The following is a 22,588-nucleotide window of genomic DNA, read 5'->3' as shown; positions in this document are numbered from 1 at the left end:
TCTTGCCACGCCCAGAGCAGTGCTGAGAGTGCCACTTGTCCCCTGCGCTGCCATCCCGAATCCCTGCTGGCACAGCAGGTGCCACCTGTGCCCTCTGCGTCCCATTCCTGTCCTGTCACCACCCATGTTGTCCCCTGTGTGTGTGCTGCCATCCCCGGTGTCCTGTGTCCCCCGTGGGCCACCATCCCTGTCCCCTGTGTGTGCTGCCATCTCCTGTGCCCTGTGTCACTCGTATTGTTGCCATCCCTGTCCCGTGTCACCATCTCTCTGTCCCCTCTGTGTGCTGCCATCCCTGGTGCCCTGTCCCCCATGTCCCACTGTCCCTGTATCCTCCCTCTGCTGCTATCCCGGTGTCCCCCTTGTGCTGCCATCCCTGCGCCACATGTCCACTGTGCGCTGTCACCCCGCGTGTCCCGCTATGTCGCCAACCCTGTCCCGTGTGTCCCTCGTGCTGCTATCCCGATGTCCCCCTTGTGCTGCCATCCCTGTGCCACATGTCCACTGTGCGCTGTCACCCCGCGTGTCCCGCTGTGTCGCCAACCCTGTCCCGTGTCCCTTGTGCTGCCATCCTCGGTGTGTCCTTTGCGCTGCCGTCCCTGCGCCATATGTCCACTGTGCGCTGTCACCCCGCGTGTCCAGCTTTGTCGCCAACCCTGTCCCCTGTCCCTTGTGCTGCCGTCCCTGCGCCTCATGTCCACTGTGCGCTGTCACCCCGTGTGTCCCTTGTGCTGCCATCCCTGCGCCACATGTCCACTGTGCGCTGTCACCCCGCGTGTCCCGCTGTGTCGCCAACCCTGTCCCGTGTGTCCCTTGTGCTGCCATCCCCGTGTGTCCCTTGTGCTGCCGTCCCTGCGCCACATGTCCACTGTGCGCTGTCACCCCGCGTGTCCCGCTGTGTCGCCAACCCTGTCCCGTGTCCCTTGTGCTGCCATCCCCGCGTGTCCCTTGTGCTGCCGTCCCTGCGCCACATGTCCACTGTGCGCTGTCACCCCGCGTGTCCCGCTGTGTCGCCAACCCTGTCCCGTGTGTCCTTTGCGCTGCCGTCCCTGCTGCCCCGCATCGCGCGCTTCCGTATCCCTCCTATTTCCCCGCTCCTCCCTCGTCCCTCCCCGTGTCCCCTCCCCTGTCCCCGTGTCCCCGCCCCGCCATGGCGCCGCTGGCCGACCTGTACCAGGTGTCCATGGCCTACGGGCACTGGCGCGCCGGGCGACACCGCGCCCCGGCCGCCGCCGAGCTCTTTTTCCGCCGCCCGCCTTTCCGCGGCTCCTTCGCGCTCGGCGCCGGCCTGGCCGAGGGGCTGCGGGGGCTCCGAGCCTTCCGCTTCTCCGCTGCCGGTGCGTGGTGACAGCGCGGGGACGGGAGAGGGACGCCAGGGGGACCTCGTGGGGACGGACGGGGTTGTAGGGAGGAGTGGTGGGAGAGGGGACAGTGCCAGTGGGAATTGGAGGGGAACAACTCCAGGGGGCGCAGGGCGGGATGGAGGAGAGGATGAGGAGGGGACGGGAGAAGCGTTGTGGGGAGGGAGAGGGGAATAACTCAAAGGGGACAGCGGGGACAGGAGGGGACCGGGGGGAGGGTTAAGAAGTGACGGGAGAAGCGTTGTGGGGAGCGGGGATGGGAGAGGGAGAACGGAACCTTCCCAGGGAGAGTTTGGAACGACTCCAGGGGGCAGGAGGGGACACGGTAGAGGATGGGGGGGCAGCGGCGAGCGGTGGGAGGGACGCGGGGGAAAGCGGGAAATTCCCCCCCGGAGGAGGATGGGGGAACAACTCAAGGAGACTTGTACGGGACGGGACAGCATCCAGGGGTGTCTGGGGACGTTTCAGGGGAACTTACGGGGGACAGAGACATCTCTCAGACTGATCTGGGAATAGGAACCCCCGAGGAGAACTTCAGGGGGACAGGGGAATCCCTAAAGAGGACTTGAGGGGGACAGGGACATCTCTCAGAGGGACCTGCGGTGGGGGAGAGGGACAGCATTTGAGGGGGACTTGGGGGACAGGGGAACTGCCCTGGGGGACTGCAGGGGATCAGGACAACTCATAGAGGGACAGGGTCATCTCTCAGAGGGACTTAGGGGACAAGGGAGACCCTTCAGGGGACACAGGGCAGGGGTGGACACAAAGAACCCTCAGGAAAATTTGAGGGGACACTGGGACACCCTCCAGAAATGTCCCTCAGAGACTTTGGGGGGACTTGGGCCACCCCACCTTGTCTCGCCCCATGCTGGGGGTGCTGTCACCCACCTGCTGTCACCCACCTGTCCAGGGGAGGCTCAGTGTCCCCTCCCACCTCCCCCCGTGTCCCTCATCCCCGGTGTCACCGCGCTGTCCCCACAGATGTCGCGTACCTGCGCTCTGTCCTGCCCAGCACCACAGATGACGCCTTCTTCGACTACCTGGCCACCCTGGACGCCTCCGAGGTGACAGTCACCGCCATTCCCGAGGGCTCCGTCGTCTTTCCCAGGGTGGGACGCCCCCTCCATCTTCTTTCCTGACCATCCCACCTCTCCCAGCTCCCAGACTTCCCCTTTTCCCTTGAACCTGGGATCCCCTGGAAGTCCAATCCTGCTTTTCCCAACATGCCCCTTTTCCCTGACCCTGGGAGCCCCTGGACCTCCATTCCTGCCTTCCCATCTCCTCCTCCTTTCCTGAACACCATGGACCCCTTGAACCCCCATCCTGCGTGTCCCCACCCTGTGACCTCCCTTTTCCTTCACACTGGGAACCCCTGAACCCCTTTCCTGGACACAGGGACAATCTGGACCCTCATTCCTGGGCAATAGGATCTCTCTACACTCCTTTCCCTGGCACTGGAATCCACTTGTTCCCCCTTTTTGCTTCACCAGTATCCCCCTGCAACCCCTTTCCTGACCATCCCACCTCTCCCAGGCCTTCCCTTTTCCTTGACTCTGGGATCCCCTGGACCCTCATTCCTGCCTTTCCCAGCTCCTCTCTGCTCCAGAGGGACCAGGATGTCACCGCTGTTCCCACAGGTGCCGTTCCTGCAGGTGAAGGGACCGCTCCTGGTGGTGCAGCTGCTGGAGACCACCTTGCTGTGCCTGGTCAACTACGCCAGGTATTTTGTGATGGGGGTGATCCCAATGCCCCTGGAAGATGGAGAGGGGCAGGGAAGGGATTGCAGCACCCCCCAGTCCATAGGGAGATGTGAGGTCAGGGACATCCCAGTCTTGGGTGACCCTATAAATCCCTTACTGGAATTTAACTGCTGGAATTCTACCCATTGAATTTAACTGCTGGAGGGTGTCCCAGTGTCCCCCCAAGTTTTCCTGAGGGCTTTCCATGTCCAGCACACCCTGTGGGTCCCCTGAAGGGTCTCCCTGTCCCTCAGGTTCTCCTGAGAGATGTCCTGGTCCTCCACAGGTCACCCTTAGGATCTCTTAAGTCCCCTTTGTCAGCTCCACCACATCCCCATAAACTGAGTCTCATGATGATCCCTGCCTCATCCAAGCAGGGATGATCCCGGAGCCCTTGGCTGTGCTGTCTCTGTGTGACCTGTCCCCTTTGTCCCACAGCCTGGTGGCCACCAACGCTGCCAGATTCCGTCTCCTCGCCGGCCCGGACATGAAGCTGATGGAGATGGGGCTCCGGCGCGCGCAGGGGCCGGACGGAGCCCTCTCGGCATCCAAATATTCCTACATCGGGGGTGAGTCCCGCCCCACGGCGCCCGGTGCCACCGCGGCCCTGCCGTCACCTGGGTGTCCCCTCCCTCCCTCCTCGCAGGCTTCGACTGCACCAGCAACATCCTGGCGGGAAAACTCTACGGGATTCCCGTGCGCGGAACCATCGCCCACTCCTTCGTCATGTCCTTCAGCTGCCTGGAGGAGGTGCAGCCACGGGTGAGCGGTGCCTGGGATGGGGATGGGAATGGGAATGGGAATGGGGGTGAATATTGGGTGGGGGCGGGATGAGGATAAGGATGGGAATGGGGGTGAATATTGGATGGGGGTGGGATGGGAATGCAGGTGAGGGTGGGATGGGAATGGGAATGGAATGGGAATGGGGGTGAATATTGGATTGGCGGTGGGATGAGGATAGGAATGGGATGGGAATGGGGGTGAAAATTGAATGGGAATGCAGGTGAGGGTGGGATGGGAATGGGATGGGAAGGGGTGAATATTGGATGGGGGTGGGATGAGGATAGGGATGGGGATGGGAATGGGGGTGAATATTGGATGGGGTTGGGATGGGAATGCAGGTGAGGGTGGGATGGGATGGGAAAGGGGGTGGATATTGGGTGAGGGTGGGATGAGGATAAAGATGGGAGTGCAGGTGAGGGTGGGATGGGGATAGGGATATGGAAGTAGGGATGTAGAGGGGGATAGCAGTGGAGATGGGAATGGGTTGGGATGGGATAGGTCTGGGGATTGGATGGCGTAGGAATTGAATGGGGTTTGGGATGTGGATGAAGATGGGGTATGGGTGTGATTGGGATGGGGATAGGGATGGGCAGAGGGAAGTGGGATAGCGATGGGGTTTGTATGGAGTTAGGGATGGGAGGAGATGGAATGGAGATGGGATAGGGGTGTGGGTAAGGTGGGATGGAGATGGGGATGGGAATGAGGATGTGGATGGGGGGATGGGACATGGGATGAAATAGGGATGGGTGTGGAATGGAACACTCCACCTGTTCCCACACTCCCGGCACTTTGGATAACGCCACAGGCTGTGCAAATTCCATGTTCCCCTGGCAGGATCTGCCGCCTCGGGCCGGAGGAGATCCCGTGGATCTCGCAGACCTGGCCGTGTCCTGGCTGCAGCGGGTTTGTGACCTGCTCCAGACTCCTCCTGGCAAGGCCAACCAGGGCGAGCTGGCCGCCTTCGTGTCGTACGCTGTCACCTTCCCGTGCGACTTCCAGGGATTGCTGGACACCTATTGTGTCAGGAGGTGAGGATGCCAGGATTTTCCCACCATGGCACGGGGGATGGATGTGTCCCACCTCATTGGTGGCCTTGAAGTAGGAATGTTGGCTGGCGCAGAGCTTGGAAATGCTGCTGGATCCACCCTGGACGCACGTCCCACTTGTCATTAATGCTTTCCTTTCCCGTGCCAGGAGTGGTTTGCCCAATTTCTGTGCCGTGGCCTTGGCACTGCACCAGCTGGGATACCAGGCCATTGGAGTGCGCCTGGACAGCGGGGACCTGGCCCAGCAATCCAAGGAAATCCGGGAAGTGTTCCGAGCCTGCGGAGCTCAGTGAGTCCCACGCCAGCCCTGGGATGGATGTCACTGATCCCCATCATCCTCACCTGCACCCAGCCCTTCATCCTGCCAGGATTTGGGAGCCCTCATGGCTCCGGGCAGATCCATGGATCCTCCCAAATCCTGCTCCTTCCAGCTTCCAGGTGCCCTGGTTTGGGACCATCCCCATCGCCGTCAGCAACGACATCAGCGAGCAGAGCCTGGAGGAGTTCAGGAGGAAGGTGAGGAACCTGCTGGCAGGACTGGGATGTCACCTGGGTGGTGCTGGCAGGGCTGGGATGTCACCTGGGCTGTCCCTGGTGCTGGCAGGATTGGGATGTCACCTGGGTGGTGCTGGCAGGGCTGGGATGTCACCTGGGCTGTCCCTGGTGCTGGCAGGGCTGGGATGTCACCTGGGTGGTGCTGGCAGGATTGGGATGTCACCTGGGTGGTGCTGGCAGGGCTGGGATGTCACCTGGGCTGTCCCTGGTGCTGGCAGGGCTGGGATGTTGATGGTCTCTTGTCTTCTCTGCTGCCTCAGGGGAGCGAGATCGACATGATCGGCATTGGGACCAACCTGGTGACGTGTCCCCTGCAGCCATCCCTGGGCTGTGTCTACAAGGTACAGGTGGCAGCTTAACTCCCAGATATTCCAATCCTCGCTGAGCCACTTCCAGGTGGTCCATCCTGCTCCATGGAGGAGTCACAGAGTCACAAAAGAATTTGCCTTGGAAGGGAGTTTTGAAGGTCCTCCACCACCACGGGCAGGAACACCTTCCACTGCTCCAAGCCCTGTCCAACCTGGCCTTGGACACTTTCAGGATGGGGCAGCCACAGATTCTGAGGGAATTCCACATCAGCCCCTCACCACCCTCACAGGGTGGAATTCCTTCCCAATATCCCATTCAGCCCTGCCCTCTGGCAGTGGGAAGCCATTCCCTGTGTCCTGTGACTCCAGGCCCTTGTCCCAAGTCCCTCTCCAGCTCTCCTGGAGCCCCTTGAGGGACTGGAAGGGGCTCTGAGGTCTCCCTGGAGCCTTCCCTTCTCCAGGCTGGACATTCCCAGCTCTCCCAGCCTGGCTCCAGAGCAGAGGGGCTCCAGCTGTTGAGGCATCTCCATGGCCTCCTCTGGATTTGCTCCAGCAGCTCCACGTCCTCCTGATATTGGACTCCAGGGCTGGAGCAGCTCTGCAGGTGGGATCTCACCTGAGCAGAGCCAAGGGGCAGAATTCCCCCTTCTGCTGCCCATGCTGTGGGATCAGCCCAGGAGATGGGGGAGTTCCAGGTCCCAGCACTGGGTCATGGCCAATTCTTTGCCCACCAGAAGCCCCAAGTTCTCCACAGGGAGGAGGAGGAGGCAGAATGCCCAACTTTGGGGTGGTTTTAGGGTTTTCTAATTGGCTTTTTTCAGCTGATTTGCATCAGTGGCCTCCCCAGAGGGGTCACAGGTTCCTTTTTCTTCTCCCACAGCTGGTGGAGGTCAATGGCTCCCCATGCCTGAAGCTCACAGAGGATGAGGAGAAGATGACAATTCCAGGGATGAAGGCGATCTATCGGCTCTATGATGCTGCTGGTGAGTCTGGAGACCTTTCCCAGAGTCCTGGGGGAATCTCCTGCTCCATAACTCTCTCCCTGATGTCCTCCTGGCAGGTCACCCCTTCATGGACCTCATGGCTCTGGAAGAGGAGCCGTCGCCCAGCGCGGGGCAGGAGCTGGGGATCCATGTCCTGGGGCAGCTTGGGGAGACCACCAAGGTCATTCCCAGCACCGTGGAGCCCCTCCATCGCACCTACTTCAGGGATGGCCAGGTCAGGGGTGGTCCCCTCTCCTGGGAGGTCTCCTTTTCCACACTGAGGGCTGGATCAAGGATCCTGGTGGCTTCTGAGATGTGCCCAACAACTCTGGTGCCAACCCAGATGTGGTGGCTTGTTGGGATTGGTGCTGGGTGGTGTCTTCCCACATGGAGGATCTTCCCACGTGGATCTCCATCCCTGCAGGTGTGCGAGCCCCTGCCCAGCCTGCCCGAGGTCAGGACCCACGCCCAGGTGTCCCTCAACCTGCTCAGCCCCGCTCACCGCCGGCTCCACGAGCCAAAGCCTTACCCGGTATGTCCAGCCCTTCCCACATCCCACTGGCACAAGCCTGGGAATGCCACCAGATTTGGTGGCCTGAGCAAAGCCACCACGGAGCTGCTCCCTGACCCCTCTTGTTCCCATTCCCAGGTGGCCGTGACGGAACGGCTGCACCAGCTCTTCCTGGAGCTGCGTCAGGGCAGCCACTGAAGGGGTCCCTGCTCATCCCCAGCTCCTGCTCCAGGCTTTTTTGGGAAGCCCAGGTGCCTCGTTAGCAATTAACATCTCTAATTTAGACCTTTCTGCTGCCTGGTGCTAACCCGAGGAACCTGGGAGGAGCGCCCTGGGGTCCCAGTAGGGAAGCTGGGAATACAGGGGTGGGGAAGGCAGAGCTGTCCCTGTGTCCCCTGGAAGTGACAGCCCTGTGCCAAACTTGGTGGCCCTGCCAGCCTTGTGCCTTCCTTGGTGGCCCTGCCACTCCTGTGCCTTCCTTGGTGGCCCTGCCAGCCCTGTGCCCTCCTGTGGTGGCTCCCCATCCTGAAACTCCTTGGTGGCACTAGAACAAAGTCTGGAGTGCCACCAAAAGGGTGACGTGGGATACCCATGGCAGGCACTTACGCTTTGGCAATTCTAAGCTTCATCTCTGTGGCCACATTCCAACTCTTTCCATTCTGGCCAACTTTCCTGGGATGTGGAGGCCAGGTTGATCCTGGCTCCAGGTTGATCCCAGTTCCAGGCTGCCACCTGCACTCTCTAACCCCTGTTCTCACAGGAAACGTGGCTCTAACCCACACTGAGCTTCCGACTAAGCAATAAATAAATAAAGGCCTTTTCCCACCATGGCTCTGACCCTAATTCCAGTGAAAAAACCCTTTGGAGCTCCACTGGGAATGGGAAGGTGAGAGGGATATCCCCAAGGGTCAAACCTGTGGCTTTCCTGCCCGCCCTCCTCTCCATGGTTTGGATCTTGGCAGAAATTCCAGGGAAGGAAATAATTAAGAGAAAATAATACATTAACAAATAATTAATAATTAACAAAGCATGGCCTGATGATCCCAGATTTCTGGGAATTCCAATAGCACTGTATCCCATTTTAAGACAGGAGGAAAAAAATAAACTCCAGGAAATCCAGGATCAGTTTGCTATAAATTAGTTTTTTTTTTTTTTAAGCAAAGCACCAAAGATAAGGAGTCCATTGTACCTGAGTAAAGATTTTCCTGAGGTTTTGGGAGAGGAGGAATGAAGAACAAGGAGAGTGACCTGTGCCAGCATTTGTCACCCTCATGGATAAGATGCAATTCCTGATGTTCAAGAACCGTTTTGGTGGGCAGAGAAGCTCCTGGGTGTCTTTGCACTCTCTCCTCAGGTATTTATGGATATTGAGGAGATTTCCTGAGTCTTTTGTTATCCAGGCTGGGCAATCCCAGTTCCCTCAGCCTCTCCTCACAGGAGAGAGATGCTCCAGTCCCTTCATCATCTCTGTGGTTTTTCCTTGGATTTTGTCTCTCTTTTACTGGGAAAAGCTCCAAACTGAACCCAGTATTCCACGTGTGACCTCTCAGAGCTGAGCAGAGGGAAAAGAAACCCTCCAGGACCTGCTGGCAACACTTGGAATTCCAGAAAGATCCCAAACCATGCATCCCAAGCCACCAGGACCCATTCAAAGCTCCAGGCTTTGTTAAAATCACTCTGCATCAAAGAGAGGGGGGAAAAAGAGAAGGAATGGGGTTAAACCTGCACATCTGGGATTCCTGGATGATTTCCTTGAGGCTTTTGTGGAATTTGGGCACCCCACTGACTCCAGTACAACTTCCCACTTAATAGCAGAGAACCCCCCCCCAAGTTTACAAATTTATTTAACTTAAGGAACATCAGTTCCTACCCAAAAACAACCTTCCCAGAAAATCCAGAGTGCTCTTTTTTCCATTTTTGACCTCGGAGTTCTGGTACTTGACCCCTGAACTCGGAAGTGGACGCAAAGATGGGACAAAAAGTGCTAAAAGTGAGGTTGGAACACTGAATCCTGTGCAGATTTTGCCAAAAAGAGGAAGCAGCAGGAGCCCAGATGTTGCTCCTCTGCTCCCATCCTCCTTCCAGTTTCGTTCTTGGAAAAATAACTATTTTTAAAGCATAGCTTCAGCTCAGGATATCCATGACTGGAAATAAGGGATGGTGGGTAAAAGTGCCAGTTAGTGCTGGAAGTGCAGGGAATTGAGGGACACAGGTGAGGAAAATCCATCCTGACCTGATTTTCCTCACTCCACAAATCCAGGTGAGGATTTTTTAGGAAAGGTGGTGGTTTCCTGGTAAACCTGTGGATAAATCCTTCAGTTTTGATTTGTGCTGGTCCCCAGCTTTGGAGGGAAGGCATGGCAGGGAAACAAAGATGTGGGGATGCTCCAGCTGCAGAGCACCCGCGGAGGGAGAATTGTGGAATGTGGGCAATGAGAATGAATTTGAGCATCAATAATTCCAAGTCCAGCCGTGCCCAAGGACCAACCACCACTGGATAAAGCCAGGATTTAACAAGCCCAGCTTGACTTGGGTAATTTGACAGCAAGAGAGGTGAGAAGAGGCAGCTCAGAGCATCCAGAGTCGGCGGCTTCCAGCTTTTGGGACCATCCAAGCTCCCATTCCTGACGTTGCTGTCTGACATCGACCTGGGACGGTGTCACTTGTAAAGTGCCATTTTCCTGCTCTGGTACAGGTACATGTAGGCGTCACAAAAGAGGCGTTTGGCCACCCCATCCATGTCCCGAGGCTGCTCCAGGGCCAGCACAGCCAAGGGCAAGTCCAGGTATTTGGCAACTTCTGGGCACAGCGTCACCGTGGGAATGTTGTAGCCGTTTTCGCCACCTAAGGTGGAAAAGGAGGAGCAAAGTCCCAAACCAGATCCCAAAGGGATGAGTTCCTACGGCTCCAGCAGATCCCAGCACACTCAAGAGTCATGCAGAGACTCAGCTGGGAGATGTGGAGGCCAAAAGCACCGGAAGAGGCAGGATGAGGGGAGACCACTCAACCTAAAGGGGTTCCAGGAGAGCTGGAGAAGGATTTTGGACAAGATATGGTGGGACAGGGCACAGGGAATGGCTTCCTACTGCCAGAGGGCAGATAGATGGGATATTGAGAAGGAATTTTTCCTTGTGAGGGTGGTAAGGCGCTGGAATTGAATTCCCAGAGAAGCTGTGGCTGACCCTGGATCCCTGGTAATGTCCAAGGCCAGCTTGGATGGGGCTTGGAGCAACCTGGGATAGTGGAAGGTGCCCATGGCAGGGGTTGGAACTGGATGAGTTTTAAGGTCCCTTCCAACCCAAACCACTCCATGACTCTGTGATCAAAGCACAGTGGGGATGGCCAGGAGAACAATCTGTGCCCACAAGCCGAGCCAGCTGGGATGAGATCCCAAACCCCTCATTTGGGTACAACCAGAAGCTGGAAGCGCCTGGCAAAACTCCCACCTGCTTGGCTTGGCCCCTCTGGAATCGAAATTAAAGGAAAGCCAAATAGGAGAACTTGAGAGGAAAAGGTGGAGTGAGCATCTGGCAGCTTTCCTCACCCCATTCCCATTCCCATTCCCTCACCGTGCCGGTCGGCCATGCTGTCGAAGAACATCCAGTGCTCATTCCCAGGGCCGTATTTCACGAAGGACACGTAGTGACTGGTCTCGATGCACAGCACTGCAAACAGCTCCAGCTTCTCCCGTGGCACCTGCTGGCAGCCCCGGGCGCTCCGGCTCTGGAATTCCTCTGGAATGTGCAGCCTCCGGGGTTTGTGCCCTTTGCGGCGGTGATGGGAGTGAACCTGAGGAGAGGGGACAGGGTGGCACTGGCAGGACTGGCCCTGGCCTGGCAGGAAGAGGGGGCAGAGGTCAGATTCCAGATTTATTCCCTGCTGATGTGATTCCCGTGCTCCCTGCTTGCCTGGGAATGGCCTTGTGGGAACAGCAAGAAGCTGGAATGGGAGCGTGCCACCCTCCAAGAGGTAGAAACTGTGGGAATGCTCGTGGAGAGGCAGCAGGGAGGGATCAGCACTCAGTTCCTGCAGGATTACACCTTATTTATGGAACAGGCTGTCCAGGGAAACCATGGATGTCCCATCCCTGGAATTGTCCAAGGTCAGGTAGGACAGAGCTTGGAGCAACCTGGGATAGTGAGCAGCATCCATGGGGTGGAATGAGAATGAGCTTCAAGGTTCTTTCCAATCCAGGTTTTTCTATGATTCCCTTATTATTTAGGCACTGTGTAAGCAGAGGGTTCACAACCTCTGGCTCCTGGTGGGAATGACCCTCAGGAAAGCAGCTGCAGGGACAAGCAGGGAAATGTGGGGATTTTGGGAGGGTTCATCCCACTGACAGCTTCCAAGGAGGATTTTGGGAATAGCCATGGAATACCTGTCTGGAGCAGGAGCTGCAGAACTGCTTCAGGCCCGTGGCTGCGAACACCTTGTCCTTGAAACACTCGGAGCATTCCAGAGTGGCAACATCTCCACACAGGCAGCATTCCCTGGGACCTGCCAGGGAAACAGAGCTCAGAGGGAATGTCTCCTCCAGATCCCACCTAAAATCCAGCCTGTCCTGCCCAAACTGGGACTCCAAGGAAGAAGAATCCCACCCCAGAGAGCCCAGAGGTGGTTGCCCACAACCCATCATCCCTCACTCACTGTCCAGCAGCAAATCTGTTATATCCAGCTCCAAGGAAGGGATGATTTTGCTGAACATTTTATATTCCTTCCCAAAACGTGGCATTTGGATAATGAAGCAAGATGGGATCTGAGAAAAAAACCAAGGGAAAAGAGTTACCCTGCCAGAAGAGCCAAATCCCAGAGATTTTTCTCTAAATTTGCTGTCATTATTCACAGGACAAAAGGGAAATAGGGAAAGCAGAAACCTTTTCCTAAGTCATGCCTGGATCCAGTGTTGGATATAAAACATCCAAGGCCTCACAGGTATTTTGGGAAGCAAGAAAAGCAGGAAAGCAGAAGGAAACTGGACTCACCTCCACCAGCTTCAGATCTGAGGAGAGGAAGGAGCGTTCCACCAACTGCTGCACGTCAGGAACCACCAAATCCTCCTGTTTATCCATAAATATCTGGTAGCAGTAACATTCATGCTCCTTCTGGCCTCCTGACCTGCAAGGAGAGCTCGTGAGACTAGGGATGTGGTGACACAAAAATTGGAATTTCCCAAGGTTTGTCCTGGGAGACCTCCTGAGTTCAAGGTACTGAGGGGTGGTTTGGTGCAACACAGAGCAAGCACATTTTCCACCCCAAAATACCAAATTTATGCCAGGGGAGCAGGAGATAAGTAGGAATTTTGGCTTTGTTATCCCTTTGGAGCAGCACATCCTATAATAAGCAAAATTCCATTTCCCCTCGACACGGATCTAAAAGATAATTTAGTATTCAACTTGACAAACGGATGCTTCGATGAAGGATTAATTAAAAAAAACCAAAACGCGTCCAAAAAGCCAAACTCAAGGTGAGCTGTGTGCAGATCTCCCACAGTTCCCTAAAGAAAGCAGGGAAAGGATTTCCTTGGGATGACCCCATGCAGGGGAGCTGCAGCACAGAGTCCTCTTTGTGCTCGGCCTTTCCCAGCACTCCACGATCCACGGCTCGAGCGGCGGCTCCACAAAGGAGCACAGAAACCCAACAATTCCCTTTCTGTGCTCACAAACAGCACAGTTATTTTTGGCTTCCTCCAGCCTCTCATCCTCTTTGTAGAGTCCCCAAAAAACTGGGACTGCATCCATGGGCTGCCTGTTTTGAGAGGCTGCGGGAGCTGAGCCAGCTTGGCAGCCTGGACACATCCCAAATTCATCCAAAGGCTGTCGGATAATGCTGGATCTGCCCTAAAGTCAAACATTGCCGTTCTCAAACCCCTTCTGTCTCTCCCTGAGGATGGCACAAGGTTTTTATCCCGATTTTCTGAAGGCAGCACCCTCCAGGGAGAGCTCAGAAGTGTCTTTGCCCGGATGGGGTGATCACAACAAGCAGGACCAGAGTCTGTTCCTAAGGGAAAGCAGAAGGAGCTGCAAAAAACTCAGAGCTGTGATTTCAAAAAACTTCGGTGGAAAGGGACAAGTGACCCCACTCCTCCCTGGGATTCTGAGGTGGAAAATTAATGAGCCTGGCCTTGAGAATTCTATCCCTCAGCTGTGGAAACTTACTGGAGTTTCAATAGTGGCTCAATTCCCAGTATCTGCTGCATTATGAGATTGAGGAACTCCTCGGGATCTGGAGAGTGAGAGGAAAGGATGGATCAGACCATGCCAGGAACTGCCTTGTCCCACTGCATCCCAGAGCTGCCAGATAAACATGAGCCAGCGTTCCAGGGACCTGGAATTTCCTTTTCAGGTTAGGGGACAGTTAGGATAAAGGCTGAGAGCACTTGGTTAAGGCACAAATCCCAAAGGAAATGTGGAAAATGCCAAGCAGCCTTCAGAGGTTGCACTTCCATGAATTCCTGGATGGTTTGGGTGGGAGAGGACCCTCAAGATCATGGAATTACAGCCCCTGCCATGGGCAGGGACACCTTCCACTATCCCACGTTGCTCCAAGGTGATCCAACCTGGACTTGGACAATTCCAGGGATGGAGCAGCCACAGCTTCTCTGGGAATTCCATTCCAACTCCTCACCACTCTCACAGGGAGGAATTCCTTCCCAAAATCCCATCTACCCCTGCCCTCTGGCAGTGGGAAGCCATTCCCTGTGTCCTGTCCTCCATCCCTTGTCCTAAGTCCCTCTCCAGCTCTCCTGGAGCCCCTTTAGGCACTGTCAGGGGCTCTGAGGGTACAGAGAGATTTAAAAGCTGAAAGAGTTTTACAAGTGCATTTTTACATCAATTAACATTGGCACCTATTTAAAGCACATTCCTGGGAGAAGCACAAAGGGAAGTTGCCAGCTGGTGCCTGGATGAGGCAAAACACAGGGAAGCAGCTGGGGAAAAGCTCCAGGGAGCTCCTTACCCTTCTCAGCGTTGGTAAAGCTGGAGCACTGGCCTTTGTCCGTCAGCTGCTCCCGGAGGTGCATCACGCTGCTGGCCCTGACAAAGCCAGTCCTGGGAACAACAACCAGCTGCAGGTGAGGGAAATCATGGAATGGCTGGGCTTGGAAGGGACCTGAAACTTCATCCAGTTCAATCCCCTGCTATGGGCAACAATGCCACCAATGAGACCAGGTTGCTCCATGCCCCGTCCAACCTGGCCTGGGACACTTCCAGGGATCCAGAAGCAGCCACAGTTCCTCTGGGAATTCCATTCCAGGGCCTCCCCACCCTCCCAGGGAAGAATTTCTTTCCAATATCCCATCTGTCCCTGCCCTCTGGCAGTGAGAAGCCATTCCCTGTCTCCTGGCAGATCCTGATCCCACCTGACCCCACTCTCCTATCATTTTTAGGGACCCAGAAGGTTCCCTTTGAGCTTCCTTTCCTCCAGGATGAGCCCCTCAGCTGCTCCTGGTGCTCCAGAGACTTCTTCCCAAATTCCCTTCCTTGCTTCCCTTCAAAGCAGCAAGGACACTCGAAGGCTTTGCTGTTGTGTCCTCCTGGAAGTCACCACCTTCTCCCTGGTGCTTTGATCCACCAACATCCCTGCTAATTCGGGAATTCCTGACCTTGTCCAGTCTAGGTATTTAAAAAACTTTTCCCATGAGTGATTCCTGAAGGAATTTGGAGCCTGGTATTTAAGGCAGAGTTGCCTCACCACCCTCACACAGAAAACTCCTTCCCAGTATCCCATCTCAATCCACTCTCTGGCAGTTTAAAACCATTCCTCTCCTTGTCCTGAACACCTTTGGATCCAGGGAAACCTGCCAGATTTCCCTCAGTGCCAGGTACCCCCCTCAGGGCAGCAGGGAAAGGAATTAAGGGACAACTTCCAGCATTCCCTACACTCACCTTCGGAGGGGATTGACAATCTCATCCCGCAGAATTCCCTGGACATTCCTGTCACACAGTGGGAAGGGCATGAAGAGCATGGAGTCCAGCACAGAGGTGCAGGAGAAGAGGCTGTGGGAAGAGTGGGATGGGTTTGAGTTTGAGGACTTGGAATCAACAGCTGGAATATCAAAATGTGGTGGCTGGTGACCAGTCAATGGCTTTGATGCCCAACAATCCATGCATGGAATTACAGGGAGGTGAGGGAAGCACATCTGCACAGTGAGGCACATCTGGAACAACGAACACTGGGAGAAAGCAAAGGAACAGCTCAGGGAGAAGGAAATTCCTACTTTGCAGCCAAAACTGCTCAGGGAAAGGGCACCACTGAGTCTTTTCCTCTCCAAGCAGGGAAGTTGGGACCTCCTGGGTAGGTTCTTCGGAATGATTCCAGCCAGAACTTCCAGGGACAGAGTCAGCACAGTCTAAATCCGGAAAGCTACGAGCTCTCAGCACCCTGAATGAGAGACACAGGGGTACAGGGAGTCTTCGGGGCTGGAAAACCTGCTGGATTTGGGAAGGAGTTCAAAAAAGCAGCCTGGAGGTTGCATCTCCACACAGTTACATCCTGCTCTACACCAGGTAAACTTCCAGCCACCTTGGAAATCCAGGGAAGTGCTGCGATTTGGGGCTTTGCTCACTTAAAAAGCCATTAATTTAAGGAGCCTGCACCACCCAAGCAGGTCCTCACCTGAAGAGAGCTGCATCCATGTAGCAGGAATTACAATGGCCTTGGATGCCCTTCATCCTCCCTTGGAGAACACGGACTGCTGCCTCACTGCTGAGGGGAGGAAGACTCTCTGGACCCTCTGGAAGAACTTGTCCTCCTGCAAGGAAAAGGAACTTGCCTTCACCTTCTCGTCTGGGCCAACTCTGCCCTTCCTTGATGGCTCAAAACTCAGGTGAGTCTATAACCCTCAGACCTCAGGTGGCTTCTCAACGCAGCTTTTCACAAATCACAGTCTTTCAGACTTGTGGGACATTCCCTAAGGAATCAATTAGGCTGGAAAAGTCTAAATGATTCCTTAGGAAATCATGAGTCCAGCTGTTAATCCAGCCGAAGATGTGATGTGTGGGACAAACACCAAAAACAACACTGAGAGAAAGGGAAGAAATGCTGCCCACAGGGTTTTTTCCACATCCTTCTCCCATCACAGCCTGGTTTTCCTGCTTCCCAGAGGACTCACTGTAATCCCCCAGGGACAGGTCAGAGTTGGAGAAGCTCTGGAAGCGCATGTCGGGCTGGCAGGAGTTCAGCCTCACGAAGAGGCCACGCTTTGGGGCACAGTGGAAGTAGAACTTGCCCAGCCACTCTCCAGCTGTGACCCCCTTGTCTTCATCCTGGGAAAACAGCACCAGAGACGAGCCTGAGAGCAGGATTTATGGAATTATGGTTGGAAAAGAGATCTGAGATCGAGTCCAGCTATGCAACGCTGCTGAGGCCACCACTAGATTGTGTCCCCAAGTGCCACATCCACAGGGATGGGGACCTCACCCCTGCCCTGGGCAGCTGTGCTAGGGCTGGACAACCCCATCCATAAAGGGAATTTTCCCAATATCCAACCTAAATGCCCACTGGAGCAGTTTGAGGCTGTTTCCTCTTGTTCTGTCCCTTCTTCCCTGGGGGCAGAGCCCAATTCCCACCTGGCCCCACCCTCCTGTTCGGGAATTGTAGGGATCCAGAAGGTTCTCCCAGAGCCTCCTTTTCCCCAGGATGAGCCCTCCCAGCTGCTCCAGACCCTTCCCAGCTCCATTCCAGCCCCTCAATATCCTGTACCTGGGGATCCCAAAATTCCACCCTCCACATTCAGCCATTGCCACCAGCACTCCCAGGTCCTTTCCCAGCTTTCCAGCCTCACCAGTTCAACTCCAGCCATTTTGTCCTTGATTTGGGGCAGGTAGCCCAACCAGCGGATGATTCCTGAAACTTGATTCCCTTTGTCCAAGGCTATCTGGACCATGGAATTCACTTCCAGGGGTGAATTCCCACCTTCCCCCTCCTCACTGTTCTTGCTGATCTCTTGTTTCATTGGGTTTGGTTTTCCAAAGCCCCCGTCGGAGTCGAACGTTGGGAAAAAACCTGATTGGGCAACACAAAACATCAGGAGAGGTGGGAATTCCATCCCCTGGGTCTAATTCCAGGGCTATTTTGAAAATTCCAGGCTACACACACAAGCAGGAAGCTGAGCACCAGGGACAAGATGTAATTCCCAGTGTGTCCAAGCTGGTCTGACAGGATGAGAAGGAATGATCCTGCTCCCTGTTTCCCTGCTCAAAGCTTCACATGCCAACCTCTCACTGGCCCTGGAGCTAATCCAGCCCTTCCCAGACTACTGGAATGGCAGCAGGGGGGTTATTTCCTAATTTTTCTACTAATTCCTTGTTTTGTCCAACAATTCCCACCATTGCTGCTGGCACCTGAGCCTTTCCCACCAGGATGAAGCCCCTGCTCCATCTTTTACAGCTGAATTAAAGACTTTTAAACCAGTGGTGCTTCTTCCCTGAGGGAATTCTCTGCTACCATCAGACTCTCCTTCATGACAAATGGGATTCAGCTTTAGCTTTGTGTGGAACTTGAGATTTTTCCATAAATCCAGGTCCATTAAGACAAGCTGTAGGTTTTATTGGAATTTCAGCTCCTCAGTACCCTGCAGAGAGGGAATAAATTCCAAACTCCCCCAGAATGGGATCAGGAGAGATACATCCAAAGATTACCTACTTTGCAAGCTTTCCTTCACAACAGACTCCATGGGGATTTCCCTGAAAATGTCAGTAGTTCCTTCTTCTTCCTGAAAGGAGGGAAAAATCCATCAGCTAGGGAAAAATCCATCAGCTAAACACTGGCATGTGAAGGATTATTTTTTTTTTTAAACAAGCCTGAAAAGTTTGCACAGAACCTCACATCCCTTCTGGATGGTCCTTCTACTTCTCTTTCATGTCCAACCATGATGTGATTTTTCCTCAAAAATGTAAAAAAAAACATGGAAAAGCTGCTCTTACCGGACAAACCTTCACGAACCACTGGTTCCCTTCCCTGTAAACTGCCATGGCAATTCCTTTGGTGGGAATCTCATCCACATAGAAGCTGACGGCGTCTCCCACTTTCACAGGAACCACCTCCTCTGTGTCCTGTTTTTCCGGCTTCTGCTTCCCGTTATCGTTCCCTGATGTGGGAATAAACTGGATTCTGCTGAAGGGCAGGAAGATCCCACAGTTCCTCTTGCACTTGAAGTACTCGGTGCCGTGGTAGGATCCGTCACTTCTCCCTCTGTTTTCCCCCTCTCCCTGAAAACACGCCGGGAAGGGATGTCACACACAGAAATTTCATGGAAAAAAAAAATGAGGAATTCGCTGCTTTGGGCCCCCTACCCAAATTACCTGCAATTCCACCCCGAAAAACACTGGAGTCAGCACAGCCAAGCTGGGCTTGTAGATGCTCCCAATGTAGCGCACGACTCCCGGGAAAAATTCCCTCTCCACCTCCACCATCACGTTTTGACCCGGCACGGCTCGGAGAGCTCCTTCCAGGCTCAGCCTCTCCAGGAATAAATCCAAACGCTCGCTGTGGCTCCCGATGGCCAGGAGGAACCCGGCGGCTTCCTGGCGCACGGGCTGCAGGATTTCCAGGTTGATGGTGACCGTGGAGCTGTCGTCCAGCATGATGACCTTCAGGAAGCAAGCCGGAGGCCCATCCTCGGAAAAATTCCGCAGGTAGCTCCTCTCGCTGCAGAAGCACAGGTTTCCGGCTTGGAAGTACTTGTTTCCATAGGCACAGTCCTCTGTCAGGATGTAGAAGCAATTCCCATCCGCTGCCGGAGGCCGGAGGTTGGACATGGCAGGATCCCCCTGGGTTGGGAGAGTCAAAGCAATGGAGGTTTGTGAGTGTTGGCGCAGAATTCCCGAAGAATCCGGGGTTGGAAGAGGTTTTGGATCCAACCCCAGGCTCAAAAAGCCTCGCCCAGCTGAGTTTGAGTGACTCCCAAAGCTTCCCTGCTCCCATTTTCCAGGTGTTTAATCACCCTCGTGGTGATTCAAAATTCCGTCTGACCCGGTGTCCCACATTCCTGCTCATCCCTGTTCCCTTGCTGTGTTTCCATGGGAAAAGTCCAGCCCTGCCTTCTCCACTGAAACCTCCCAGCATGAGGTTGTACAAAAAAACCTGGAACGATTTGGGTTGGGAGAAACCTTAAAGATCACCTCATTCCACGGGCAGGGACACCTTCTTCCCCTATCCCAGGCTGTTCCAAGCTCCATCCAACCACACCTGGAATAATTCCAGGGATGGAGAGGCTGCCCCAGCTGGTCCAACCTGTTCTAACACCGTCCAGCCTCATTAAATTCCACATTTTCTTTCCTTACTCACAGGAGCGAGGCAAAGGATCAATCCTGCCTTTTAAAATTCCTTGGAAAAGGGATTCCCGCTCTGGCGCTGAAGCTCCTCGGTGTTGCTACAGCTGATGAATATTCAAATCATATGCAAATCATCTCCTGAGGTACTAAAGATCTCCAGCTTTCCTAGCCAAAAATTTATTTATTATATAATTTATATTAAAAGCAATGCAAGTATTTGGAAGCCAAAATTTTTTTTTGGTGCTTATTTTTTTAAGTTAAATTCCAAAAATTGTTGTAGCTAAAATTCCAGTAGTTTAATTCAATTGTTAGAATTCCAGTTAAATTCCAGTAGTTACATTCTCGTATTTAAATTCCAGTAGTAATTAAAATCCACTCATTAAATTCCCTTTTTTTTTTTATTACCCATCCCTATCTCTCCTTTGATGATTCCATGGAAAATCAGCATAAAACATTGTTGTTTCAATATGAAAACAGGCTGAACTAAAAAAAAAAAAAAAAATCAAACCTTTTTCCTAACTAAAAATGCAAAAGAAAATGATTTATTTGATGAAATTCCCAAAAAATAAACTATTAACCAAAAAAAACCCCGGGAATAAACTGTTTTTCTCATAAAAAATTACCAAGAATAAATTTCCCCAAACTAGCCCATTTTCCTAATGAAAGGTCAAGAATAAACCACTTCCTTCATGAAAACCACATAAACAAACCATTTTACTCATAGAAAGAAAAAAAATAAACACTGTTTTATCACAAAACCCGCAAGACCGAAAAATTTTCCTCATCAAAAAGCAAGAATAAACCATATTATTCATCAAGCCCCAAGAATAAATCATTTTCCCCATCAAAACCCTGCAAGAATAAGTTCTTTTCCTCATAAAAAACACACAAATAAACCATTTTTTTCCTCAAAAGCCAAAAATGAACTTTTTTTCTTCAAGAAAAACGCAAATATAAACCACTCTTCTCACCAAAAACTACAAATAAATCCTGTTCCTCATTTTCAAAAAACCGAAACTAGTTTCTTTTCCTCATCAAAACTCCGGAACAGACCCTTTTTCTCATCAAAATACCCCAGAGAATAAACAATTTTATTCGCCAAACCTCAAAAATAAACATCTTTTCTCATGAAAATAAACAAGAATAAACTAATTTCTTCACCAAAACCCCGCCAAAAAACCACATTTTCCTCGCGGAAACACGACAATAAACCCAGTCCCCATCAAACCCAAGCGTAACCCGGGTATTTAAACCAAAATATTCCCAATTTCCCCCAGTTTATGGGAATAAATCCCCATTCCCAAGGCTCAGAGCGGGATTTGAGCTCGACCCCTCCCCTCACCGTCTCCGCCGCCGCCGCTCCGGCCCCGGCACTTCCGCGTTCGGCCCCGCGCGAGGCCCGGCAGCCAATGGGAAGCGGCGGGGAGAGGCGGAAGGCCAATAGGAGTGAAGGGCGGGGTCAAAAGGAGGAGAAGGGGCGTGTCTCCACAGCAAGCCCCGCCTCCTGCCGGCCGGCCTGTGGGGAGGCGGGAACTGCCTGAGGCGGCGGGTGTTCCCATGGAGCCAAATCCCTGTGGATTCGCGTGTGTTTCCATGATCTCAAAGCCTTACGGACCCTGGAGTGCGTGTTCCCATGGACCCGAATCCCTACGGATTTGTGTGTGTCCTAATAGACCCAAATCCCAATGGATTGACACGTGTTTCCATGGACTCATGTCCCTATGGTCCGTGTGTGCGCCCTCATGGTGCCATATCCCTATGGATCTGTGTGTGTGTCCCATGAACCCAAATCCCAATGGATTGACACGTGTTTCTATGGACTCATGTCCCTATGGTCTGTGTGTGCGCCCTCATGGTGCCATGTCCCTATGGATCTGTGTGTGTGTGTCCCATGAACCCAAATCCCAATGGATTGACACGTGTTTCCATGGACTCATGTCCCTATGGTCTGTGTGTGCGCCCTCATGGTGCCATGTCCCTATGGATCTCTGTGTGTGTCCCATGAACCCAAATCCCAATGGATTGACACGTGTTTCTATGGACTCATGTCCCTATGGTCTGTGTGTGCGCCCTCATGGTGCCATGTCCCTATGGATCTGTGTGTGTGTGTCCCATGAACCCAAATCCCAATGGATTGACACGTGTTTCCATGGACTCATGTCCCTATGGTCCGTGTGTGCGCCCTCATGGTGCCATGTCCCTATGGATCTGTGTGTGTGTGTCCCATGGACCCAAATCCCAATGGATTGACACGTGTTTCCATGGACTCATGTCCCTATGGTCCGTGTGTGCGCCCTCATGGTGCCATGTCCCTATGGATCTCTGTGTGTGTCCCATGAACCCAAATCCCAATGGATTGACACGTGTTTCCATGGACTCATGTCCCTATGGTCCGTGTGTGCGCCCTCATGGTGCCATGTCCCTATGGATCTGTGTGTGTGTCCCATGGACCCAAATCCCTATGGATTTGTGTGTATCCTAATGGACCCAAATTCTAATGGATTCACACGTGTTTCTGTGGGCCCAAATCCCTGTGGATTTGTGTGTTTTCATGGACCCAAAGGCCTATGGATCCTTGAACCTGTGTCCCCATGGACCTAAATCCCTGTGGATCCAGGGGTGTGTGCCCTCATGAACCCAAATCCCTATGGATCCACATGTATTCTGATGTACCCAAATCCCTATGGATCTGTGTGTGTCCCCATGTACCCAAATCCCTATGGATCCACATGTATTCTGATGTACCCAAATCCCTATGGATCTGTGTGTGTCCCCATGTACCCAAATCCCTACGGATTCGTGGGTGTCCCCTATGGATTCGTGGGTGTCCCGTGTGTCCCCATGGCATGGCCCTGTGATCCTGCATCCCCATAGCTGTGTGTCCCCAGAGCCCTCTGTACCCATGGCCCTGTGTCCCCACAACCTTGTATCCATCGTCCCCGTGTCCCTGCATCCCCGTGTCCTGTGTCCCTCTGCTTCGTGTCCTTCCTGGGTGGCCCTGCCTGCCACAACACACCCTCAAGTGTCCTCACT

The 22,588-nt window shown here is 53.7% G+C and overlaps 2 protein-coding genes across 2 annotated transcripts; one reads left to right on the top strand and one right to left on the bottom strand.

Annotated features, from left to right (window-relative positions):
• Positions 1 to 1,135: 1,135 nt before the first annotated feature.
• NAPRT (nicotinate phosphoribosyltransferase) lies at positions 1,136 to 7,973 on the top strand. Its single transcript, XM_066337114.1, has 13 exons — positions 1,136 to 1,334; positions 2,340 to 2,467; positions 2,996 to 3,078; positions 3,536 to 3,666; positions 3,744 to 3,859; positions 4,715 to 4,908; positions 5,075 to 5,215; positions 5,358 to 5,442; positions 5,742 to 5,822; positions 6,670 to 6,772; positions 6,850 to 7,007; positions 7,197 to 7,304; positions 7,422 to 7,973. The coding sequence occupies exons 1-13, from the start codon at positions 1,148 to 1,150 to the stop codon at positions 7,479 to 7,481; spliced, it is 1,575 nt and encodes a 524-aa protein (XP_066193211.1). The 5' UTR covers positions 1,136 to 1,147; the 3' UTR covers positions 7,482 to 7,973.
• A 307-nt stretch (positions 7,974 to 8,280) lies between these two features.
• LOC136372419 (ubiquitin carboxyl-terminal hydrolase CYLD-like) lies at positions 8,281 to 19,349 on the bottom strand. Its single transcript, XM_066337011.1, has 14 exons — positions 18,584 to 19,349; positions 18,206 to 18,490; positions 17,925 to 17,994; positions 17,065 to 17,285; positions 16,393 to 16,546; positions 15,897 to 16,032; positions 15,167 to 15,277; positions 14,238 to 14,329; positions 13,439 to 13,505; positions 12,266 to 12,398; positions 11,931 to 12,039; positions 11,662 to 11,780; positions 10,853 to 11,072; positions 8,281 to 10,127 (listed from the first exon to the last, which is right to left on the bottom strand). The coding sequence occupies exons 1-14, from the start codon at positions 19,037 to 19,039 to the stop codon at positions 9,943 to 9,945; spliced, it is 2,358 nt and encodes a 785-aa protein (XP_066193108.1). The 5' UTR covers positions 19,040 to 19,349; the 3' UTR covers positions 8,281 to 9,942.
• Positions 19,350 to 22,588: the final 3,239 nt, after the last annotated feature.

This window comes from Sylvia atricapilla, chromosome 1 (assembly GCF_009819655.1).
Source record: "Sylvia atricapilla isolate bSylAtr1 chromosome 1, bSylAtr1.pri, whole genome shotgun sequence".
NCBI lineage: Eukaryota > Metazoa > Chordata > Aves > Passeriformes > Sylviidae > Sylvia > Sylvia atricapilla.
The sequence above is the reverse complement of the archived record's forward strand: the minus strand, read 5'-3'. Positions and strand labels throughout refer to the sequence as shown.